An 11,219-nucleotide genomic window follows, 5' to 3' on the forward strand; every position below is an offset into this window, starting at 1 on the left:
GTTGGACTAGTTTCTGGTGAACCGGGAACAGATTTAGCATGCGAGTCATCATGCAAGAGATCTGCCTTGCTCTGTTTCTGTAAACTTGAGTTAACCTCTTTTTTTTTTTAGATGTTGCTGCAGCAGTTTGACTTCCTCCCACCTTCCCCTCTTAGCTCTCTGTTTGGGCTGCAGGGAAGGTCAATGAGAAAACACTTTTCAGGTTCAAAACGTCCTGAGACTAATAACACTGCAAAGCATTTTCTACATCACTATTTCTAACCTCAATTCCTCTCTACTTCCTCAGGCCCAGTCTAATATTTACTTAAAACTTTTACAGCATGAGAAAAAGAAGAGTAAGAGCTGTAGGTTTTTCCTCCGCTGATGAAAACTTTTATTTTGTAAGTTATAGTTAAAATAGAATGATCAATGATTTGCAATTTGTGGTAAGTTTCTTACAGAATTTTATATGCAGCATCAGCTAATAATGTCTTTAATTCTGTCTTTAGATTGTGGATGTTGCACTTCATGCTATTTCATTTAATAGTACTTGTTCTACCAAATAACACTATAATGCACATTCACATGAAAAGAAAAAGTAATCAAATGGTTTATGTTACAAATTACTTAACATGCATTAACATCATTTTATTATTTTGTGGTGATTACTTTCACTGTAGGTTTTTTAAATAAATTTGTTTTTTTTAATCTAAAAAAGCTACAATCTGTAAATTCTGATTCAAACCTGCATTAACTGATTTTTTTAAGCCACTTGGGGGCGGCAGAAACAAGCTGTACATTCAACAATGACTATCATCATATTATGAAGTTGTGATAAACATTTTAGCAAACATCCAGCACACACAACGCAACATTAGTGTTAATAGGAATCATGGATGTCCAACATACACTGACCTCTTAGCTGTTTTACTCTCCACCAACTTCTAACAGAAATATCTGGCTCTTTAGCAGCTACATGTTCACCAGCTAACAGTAAGAGCGAACAAAAACAATAAGGCTGAGCGTGTGAAAACCAAAAGAAAGAGCTGAAAGACGCTGAAATGTTTTGAATGTTCTGATTGGTCACTACAAACGGCAGCTTTCACATTACACAGACATAGTTCATGTCAAAATATGAATTAGTGCAGTTTTAAGTAAAAGTTTGAATCGGTTGCTGTATATTCTCTGTCACCTTACTTTGTGTATTTGTTCAGAAATCATAGATGCACCAATCACAGACTAGTATTTGTAAAAGGGAGGTGACATATTTGAACTGAGATCAATATTTATTGGTGTTGAGCTGTAACTCAAAATTACCACATTATTATTATTACATTATTTTGAACGGTTAATCAGCTTTATCATCATCATCATCATCATCATATTCATAAAATGTTTCATACCTTAAGTAATAACAAGAGGTCCAAACATAAACAACAAAATTAACTGGAGTCCACTGGATCAGTAGAGATGACTCAGTAATGAACTGATCTACATCTCACACCCACTCACACTCACACACACTCACACACACACACACACACACTCACACACACTCAGCAGCTTTATCAGATCCTACTGAGCCGCAGTGACTCAGACTTCAGAGGGAACTTGTGTCAGATCTCATCCAGCAGGATACAAACCAATGCACACACCTCTCTCATCTTATCCACTTGTGGATTCCTTCAGTGAGAGAAAGAAATTAGATTATTCTAATTTTTCAAATCCACGGGCCTGTGCTAAAATCTCCTCTTTCACAAAGGAGACTTTGAAGACCTTGTTTTGCCCTTAACTGAGGAGAAACTGTTCCCTCACTGCAGACTGCAGTCTGGTCCCAGAAATGCTGTGTCACTGTTATTAATGTTTTGTTAGCATTCACTGGCAAACGTCTATCTGTGCACTACCAGATTCATAAAAATTACAACCTCCCAGTCTCATGTTGTTACCTTTCCATCCCAATCATCACAGTAACACATTGTTAGTATCTACAGAGGAGAGGTTATGGGAATAAAGGCTGGAGGAATGAATGTACTCCTACCCGGAAGCTGTATCTTCTTCTTGGAGGATGACATCAGTTAAGTTGACAAAGTCAATGTTTCAAACATTGAAACTAGATGCAGACAAAACTGTTTATAGATAAGAGAGGAGCGATCAATGGCTATATTTACATGCATGGATAATTTTGATCTTGTACTTTTTACTAAAGTTACCTGACTTTGTGGCTGTAAACATAATAAACTGTAGTGGCTAAACAATTTGTTCATTGGTCGACTGACAGAAAATTAACTATTCTAATAATCAATTAATCATTTAAGTTATTTATCAAACAAATCAAACAAAGGTTCCAGCCTCTCAGATGGGATCATTTGCTGATTTTCTCTGATTGATGTCATTGTACGCTAAATAGCTTTCAGGCTGTTGCACAGAACAAACTATTTAATCTCCGAAATTGTGACGTATATTTTCTCTAATTTCAACAGATTCATATACGGTTCAATGGACAATGACACCAATCATAGAAAAGCTGGTCAAGCTCACACTCTTATGATGAGACTCCTGGTAGGATTGATTTTTTTTTACAAGTTACTGAGGCAAAAAAAACAACTTAGTTTTAGTTGTCAGTATCTGCTCAAAGTCACAGAGTTCTCCAAAGTTGCTCATCAATATGCAGAATTCATGATGCCCCAGCTCAGGACATTCTTATCCACTGTGTGGGTCACACTGTCTCAAATGCTTCCCATTAAATGTGTTAAGAGGCTGTACGCTGCCCTTTACTGTGTGGTTCAGCATTTAACTAGATGGACATTTTCCAAACCAAACCTGTAAAACCACAACATACGGCTTGAAAAAACTCTCACCTTTGTGGGTGTTTGCTTTCGAGTGTGAAATGGGCTCATATCTGCCTCTTTGGCACAGTTAGGAAAAAAACACCCCATGCGACTGCAGTTGGTGTTTTTTGCCCTCTGACCTTTTGGGGGCAGTAATGAGCCCATTACAGTTTGTTGCACCAGAATGAAGTGAATGTAAAACTTACTTGGTTTTTGAGTGAAATGCACATTTAGGTGAAATGTGGATGAGAGAGTACCAAACAGGGCTATTATATATTCAACTAGAGCAGCAACGATTAGCTCATTAATCGATTAGTCAATCAGCAGAAAACTAATTAGCAACTATTATGACAATATTTGACAACTATTTTGTATAACTGTTTTCATCATTCTTTAAAGAATAAGGTGCCAAACATCTGCAAACCAGAGAATTCATTGTTTTCCTGTGTCATATATAATAGTGAAATTAATATCTCTGGGTTGTCATCTGAAGACGTAATCTTGGGCTCTGGGAAATGATAACAGCACGTTTAAATATTTTCTATTTTACAGATATAACTATTAATTGATTGATTGAGAGAATAATGGGAAAATGAATCAATAATGAAAATAATCGTTAGTTACAGTTGCACATTCAACACACCAGCACACTATAGGTGGACTAAAATATTCTGTTATTCGTTTTGCTTGCTTGCTTCACCTGAATAAGACCTTAACCAGAGTACTACCAGAAAAGCCATGTGACTCCAATCATTGAACATCTTGAACATTTAAATGAACTATTTGTGAGTTTTGCTTCTGCTACATAGTCAACGTTAGCATTAACAGCTGTTTACAGTGCATTCACAAAGTGTTCAGACTCCTTCAAGTTTTTCACTTCTAAAAGTTTCACCCATCTCCAAACAGGATCCCTGTCCATTTAAGAAAGATGGATGCCACTGTGCTCTTAGGAACGTTGTGTGTTTTTTTGTACCCTTTCCCAGGTCTGTGCCTTGACACAATCCTGTCTCCTAGCTCTAAAATTCTGGTTTCACTTTGTCATAATGGAGGATTGAGTGTAGATTGACATGTTTTTTTTTGTTTGTTTTTTTTTATTATTATTTTAGCATGAGGCTGCAACATAACAAAATGTGAAAAAAATCGAAGGGGTCTGAATACTTTCTGAATGCACTGTATGTCAGTTGCAATGCATTTCAATAACCAATGGCAGCTATAACTTTACCAAAATATTAAACAGATATGAGCATATGGATGAAAAATGGAGTAGCTGGTTATTCTGCAGGAGTGGTTTGAGACTTTTCTTTTGATATTTTGATACATTTACATTTTCATTACCGCTGTGAAATCTTGGACTCTATTGTTGCCAATATCAATCTGGCTGATGCCCCTGTCAAGGACAAATCAATGTTTTTCCAGCCTTTCAAGCCTACAAGGGGGTGAGTGTTTGATACTCAAAAGAACACCTGACTGGAATGACGTGAAATGTTAATAATGGCATTAATGCAAATATCTTATGACTTAATGGCTAATCTGTTACTGAATGAGTCATTTACTGCACTTATTTCTGCACATATTTCACTTTCCAAAAGATTATAGCTGCTTAATGCTGCAGAACACCCATAGAGAGAAAAGTGTTAAGACACTAACTGAAAGTTATATCCATGAAAGACTCAGACTTTCGAAACAGCCAGGACACGGTGTCTTCACGCTGTCTGAGGTGAGAGCGTCAGAACCACAGTCACACTACTTTTCTGTTTCACTGCCTCCAGGCTTCAGATCTGCTAAACCTGAAAAGGTATCAGGGCTGAAAGTCTTTCCTGGAACCTCTGGGAACAACGCTGCATCACAAGTTCAGGACGTGTTTGTGATGTTTGATGAGCCTCTTTTCTCAGGTACATTCATTTTCATTTCAAGGAACAATAAAGTGTACCAGGGATTAGGTGCTCGGACAAATATGTGGTGCAGGGACTGGCCTCAAATTCAGTGCAAATGTTCTCAGTTTTCTACTAGAATGGTACTCAGTAGAGCACATACCTCCGCCAAGTCCAAACAATCCTACACATCTGTCAGATCCAGATTATTGTTTTGATCTGCACCAAATTGTACAATCTCATAGATCTCAATATCTGCCTGATTTTCTGCAATGTGTCAAAATTCTTGGATCTGAACCTAATGGGTTTGTCCCCGGCCCATGCCCCATTCTTCCACTAAGTTTGGTGCATATCGGCTCTATACTTTTTGTGAAAATCCTGCCGACAATTAGACAAACAGATGCTGGAGAAAACATAACCTCCTTGACAAAGGTAACCATCCGAGAATCTGGCATTGCAAATACACAGTAAACTTGCACTTGAACTGAATATTTTAACCCTGGGCTCTGAGTTTGAACAGTGCAGCACGGGTTAAAAAATATACACGTGACAGACTTGGCCCAGAGCTTTCTGTGGCCTGGGGCTCAGGTTAGCCCCGGGCTGAAAAAGTGTAAAAAGCCACTGTGTTTCATGCCGTCATGTAGTGTGCGCTGCCAGAAGTGTCTGGAATAACATAAGAAACCCCAGTGGTTCCTGTTAAACCTTCATTGTGGCAGTGTTAGCACATTTCATGTTTCCTAATAGTCCTCACTAAACTTCACTGAATAACAAAGCAACTCATACAATGTTTGTAACACTCTGACACAAGGCAAAGCCAAAATGGTAAAAATACAAAATGTCTATCCATTAAATGAGGAGTTGTTGCTTTTTGACATTAAATATGATTGTTAATTGGATATCTTTGGGTTTTGAACTGATGCTCAAACTTGAACTGAAGCGATTAGTCAAATATTTGATTAGTCAGTCTGCAGAAAATTAACCTGCCACTATTTTGATAAATCATTAAAGTCAATTTTCGAGTTCCAGCTTCTCAAATGTGACGGTTTGCTGCATTTTTTTTTATTTATATGATATTAAAGTAAATATCTTTAGCATTTGGAGTGTTTGTCAAGAAAACAAGCAATTTGAAGACGTCACCGTGACCTTTAGGAAATTGTGACTGATATTTTTCCCTATCTTTTAGACCAAACATGAATTGAAGCCCTAAGTAGATAATAAACAGTTCCAGAGTGTTACCTTGGGCTCTGGGAAATTATGGTGAACATTATTTTATTTCATTTAAAGACAAAATGATTAAACAAATCTGTCACATTAATTGACTATGAATGCAATCATTAGTTCAGGCACTAAAAAGATACTCCGGAAATCAAATCTGTCTAAATAAAAGCTCTTTTGCTTTGGTTTTGTATTGGTCTCAACTACAACACTGCAGTGAGGTTGACTTGTTGCAGGCCTCCCGAAACACCCTGCAGCTAACGTGTGATAAGAGTCAATGGCAGGTCATTCCCACTGAGTCACACTTAAAGCAGCGACCTGTGCGAAAGAATCGATACTGTAATGAGCCGAGTGGGTGTGACACTGAGCTTGACACAGAGCAGCAGAGCTGTCAACTCCCTAACGGCCGCAAGAGGAGGTCAGAGGGGACGGATGAGGTTGATATGGTGCTGGACTGGCCTCCAAAAATGCGATTGATCATCTGGACTGAGAACAACTTGGAGTGGCAGTGGCACAGCAATAAAATTGCTGACAAGCTTACTCCTGATTCTGCACACCGCAACTTAATTCACAACTGCTCCACAATCTGTTTATATCCACAAACTTCAGACAGCTCTCCCTGTCAGGACTGACTGCAGCCTGCTGCAGCTCCTCCTCTGGAGGAGCGGGTTTTAACTCAGACAGCGTTCAGATATTCAGCTGAGTAATGATTCTAACAGGACACTGAAAACTACGTCTTTTTCTTCATAATATCTGCAAAGTAGCTGCGTTGTGTTTGCTGAGCCCAGCCTGCATATATTGTTTGGTTAGCAGTTTGATACACAACACTCCATCCAGGAATACACCCACGTAGGGACACACATGCAAGCACACACACACACACACGCGCACGCACGCACACACACACACACACACACACACACACACACACACACACACACACACACACACACGCTTTAAAATACAAGCTGGTTATTAAATGTCCAAGACAACACAGACTGAAACATTGTTGTGCAGGTTGCAAATTATTTCTTATTCATGCAGTTTGGTCAGGTGCGTTTTGTCAGATGCTTTGAACTAGTATTTCGGTTGAGACTCAGAGGGAGGCTGCTTGCCAACATATTGCTCAATTAAAGTAAAAAAGACCTCTGCTGCATTTACAACTTGAGTTTACAATTTTACAGAAATAGAGTGCACAGTGGGAGAGAGAAAATGCGTGTCCCATGGTGCAATGCTGCAGCAACTGCCTCCACCTATGGATACTATCCTATCCGTTGCGTCAAAAACATTTCTCTACCGTTTCCAGGTTTAAATCTTTTAACGTGCCTTTCTGTGACAACTCTGCTCGCTGAATCACAGCAGCCAAACAGATAGCAGACACACATTCACACCGGCGGTTCGCCCATCACTCACCCCGCTCTATCTGCGCTCTGGCGGCGTCCAGCTGGTGCTCGGTGCTGATCTCCCCGATCACTATCAGCATGTAGTAGCTGCCCCGGTTGAACGGCACCCCTCTCCGCCGTCTCCCTCCACCTCGGCGGTACCGTATTCGCTCCTCGGACCCCGGCGGCGGCGCGCTGAAGCCCTCGTCCTCCTCCACCACCGGGAGCGCACCTCGCACCGGAATCTCCATGGCAACAACCCCCGGAGCCGACGCCGAGGCTGACTCCATCGCCATGACAACCACCGGTGAGAGCGAGGGAAAGAGTGTGGTGAGGTGAGGTGGGAGGGGGGACGGAGGGTGAGGAGGAGGCTGGGAAGTGAGGGAGTAGGAGGGAGGTGAATATAGGGGAAAGCGTGTCAGGTAGTACAAAAGTTTTATTTCCGGTGGAGCTTGCAAAATAAGAGCCCTTTGGTGACCGTTCAGGTGTACTGAGCTGACTGGTGAAAGTTTTTGTATTTTGTTTTTGAAGACGAACAATACTAAAAAAAAATTAAAAAAAATGAAACACAAAGATATGTTCCAACGTTAACATATTTTAAATGCACGCATTATAGATTAAACGTCCCAATAGCACATGAGATAGTTAAAATGAACTCCACCTTTACCAGCTGCAACGTTAAAGTCATGTATACATGACTATAACAGTAGCTACTATCCAATAATATAATATTCAGTGACAGTCATTCAGTGGCAGGTTGCATCTCCAAAGGTATTTATGTGATGTCACAAATGTCTGCTGTCTACTCGGAATGAAAAAAAATGTTTGCCCAGATTGAAACCAATCTTTAAATCCAATATTATATTAACACAGGCTGTGTCGGAAAACACCGGCCACCGCCATAACAGTCAGTTACCATAACTAGCTAGCGTTAGCTCACAGCTAGAAGAGCTGGGCGGGCTAACGCACACTGGAAATTTTGAATTTTAAAGTTGGTGTGTCGCCCCGGACAAGTATGTTGTCACTCCTGACATAAAGCACACAACTATTAGATCAGGAAATTGTGTTTAAAGAAGCAACCCGCTGCCGGATAAGGGGAGACAAATATCAATCTACAATTCCAGCCAAAGGTTTGCATATGGAGTGCTGTGTGAGCGAATCACTGAGGCTAAAGCTAGCTTACTACCAATGAAGCCAGTGGCTTTAGTCTGAACTTTTTATGGGGTCGGGGAAATTTACAAGTACCTCAAGTACCCTAAAGCCTTTTCTCAAATACAAGTCTGACATACTGATTTAAAATACTCCCAGTAAAGTACAAACCTTACCTTTGCTTGGCTTGTTCATGTATGTTTTCACGTTGTCCATCACGCTAATCACTCACCTAGCTACACACCTTTTGCCCTGCTCTTGTCTTGAAGGTAACTTTGTGTTTTTTGGTCTCATCATCTTTTTCTAAGGTGATTTTCCGGGACACACCTTGGGACTTAATTTCAACCGCCTCAACAGGTAAACTAGCAAACACATATGCGTGTGTTAACATGGGCCAATAAGAGGTTAAATCAAAACTAGCAATATTAAGGATACAGACAACCCCGCAGTACAACAACCGCTTTAGGCAACACCCACTAATTTGCACTAATTTACTAATTTACTGATTACATCCTCCAGAATTAACAAAAGGTGAATCAGCGCCTCTCTAAGACAGTTTAAATAAAAATCTATTATATATATATATATTGCACCCTACATCACATCTTTCCTTTTTAAGTCTAAACATTAAATTAGTAAAAAATAAAATAAAATCAAACCTTGAAGCTTCAGCATTTCACTGTGTCTGTGGCTAATGTTTTGTAAATTCACAAAACCTGAATTAGACAGCTTAAAGCGTTTTAATAAAGGCACTGTGGAACATGACATTTTAGAAAAGACTATACATAGTCTAGCAGGATTTATAAGTAAAGGATTATATTATTATATATATTATTCTAAATGTGAATCAGGCCCCGCTGCTCCCTCTCAGTCTCCATTTAGGATTCAGATGATGTTTGAATGTAGTCAGCCCTGTGCAGTGAATTTGGAAAAATTCAAATAATCTGTAAAAAAAAAAAAAAAAAAAAATTGAAGGACAATTTCTCCAGAGCTCAAATTTCTCTTTATGAACACACAAAGACACACATCAGGACACACTGATAAAGACAGAGAGAGAATACAGAGCAGTCCTAAAATAGCCTCTTTATTCTCAGAGAAATGTTCCTCATTCAGCTTTTCTCCTGGATAACCTTGAGCCTGGCACGTATCAGTGTGTAGCAGAGGGCGTCTCAGCATACACTGTCAGTACCACACTGAGAGGATGGTAAGGAGGTCCACAATCCAACTTCTGCTGGGCCGTACATGTAAGCCTCAACCTTTATATTACTGCAATGATTTAACACATGGCAGGAGATAACTGCACACAGGAGCTCACACACATTCAGATCTGAAGGTGAAGGGTTAAATACTTTTGAATTATGTTCATTTACAGTATGTGTGCCCCCTTTTTCATGTGCTCTATTTCATTAGTGCATCAGGTGCAAGAACCCTCACAATGCCATTTAAGAGTTCTCATCTTATAGAATATGATTTAGAACCAGTTTCTTGCCATAACTGTGTTTGGTAATGACTTAAGCAGCTCACATAATTAGTGCTCCAGTCAGCTTTGTTTGCAAGAGGCACAGTCAGACAATAAAGAATAAATAAATAAACAGTGTGTAACAGTATACAGTAGTAGTGTTATAGTGTAGAAGTTAAATCATATGTTTTTTTGCTGCAGGTGTCTCTGACAGTGAGTCAGCATTTGCTCAGAGCATTTACACCACAGCCATGCTTCCCCCTAGTGGTAACAAACCAGACTCCCAAACTCATATAAATTGGTGGATGACGTAAACCACTAAATCTGTAAGTTAAAGCAGAGAAAAGTGTCAGACCTGTCACAGTGTACAGTTATACAGTTCCTTTTTTTCTAGTAGAATAGAAAGGCAAACAACCCTGCAGTAATACTTACAGATATTTTATGTCACTGTTTTCCTTTATACTTGTACTTCTTAACATTTCAGAGGAAAACATTGTACCTTTTACTCCACTGCATTTATTTGACAGCTTTAGTTATTATTCAGATTAAGATTTTAAATGCAGAGTATGATGATCTTATAAAATATAATACTGTGCTGTACTATTAAACTAAGCAGTAGTGTATAATAATACATATTCAATAATTCAGTGTATTATTAATGAAAATAACATCCTGCCTAATGCAGACTTGATTAGCGATACTTTCAGTACATTTTGCTGATAATACTGATACTAATATAATACTAATACTAATAATACTTTTACTTTAGTAACATTTTGGATGTTGCATTTTTACTTGACTTCAGTAAACACTTCTTCTGCCACTGGGATCAGTGCAGTAAGTGAGAAAGTGCGTGTTGGTAATTAGGGTGTTAGGTAATTAGTATGCTCACAATAACCCACTGGGGTATGACCTTTCCCTCTCTGTCAATACGAACACTTTGTCAGCAAAACAGTTTTTTTTCTGTATCGTTCACGTTGCACCATGGGCATTGCTAAAGAGAAACCTTCATTTAGAATATAAACTGAAAATGTCACAACAAAAAAAGAACAACAAATGTTACTAATTGGTGGCTTGAGTCTCTTTCAATATGTGAGTGTCTCATAACTTTAGTGTTGCAGAGAGAGACTCCGGCCGAGTTGTTGATGGCTGTGTTTGATGGGAAGTAGCTGCAGTTATTTTGAGCTCCAGACAGAGCCTGGAGAAAGAAGCAGAGACTGACAGAGAGGCCGGGTGACAGACAGACAGATGGTTGAAGCAGCAGTTTCAGTGCGGATTCCCCACAGACTGTCTGGGTCACTGCAGACACAGAGTGGTCACAGAGGTCTTTCTCTCC

General features: G+C 39.3%; 1 protein-coding gene across 1 annotated transcript in view; it reads right to left on the reverse strand.

Annotated features, from left to right (window-relative positions):
* Nucleotides 1-7,571, reverse strand: part of map1ab (microtubule-associated protein 1Ab) — a 79,160-nt gene extending 71,589 nt beyond the window's left edge. The window contains exon 1 of the mRNA XM_056388119.1: nt 7,307-7,571. Coding sequence (XP_056244094.1) covers nt 7,307-7,571 — 265 coding nt within the window. The remainder of the gene's footprint in view (nt 1-7,306) is intronic.
* Between the last annotated feature and the right edge of the window lie 3,648 nt (nt 7,572-11,219).

Source organism: Seriola aureovittata, chromosome 10, assembly GCF_021018895.1.
Source record: "Seriola aureovittata isolate HTS-2021-v1 ecotype China chromosome 10, ASM2101889v1, whole genome shotgun sequence".
Classification (NCBI taxonomy): domain Eukaryota; kingdom Metazoa; phylum Chordata; class Actinopteri; order Carangiformes; family Carangidae; genus Seriola; species Seriola aureovittata.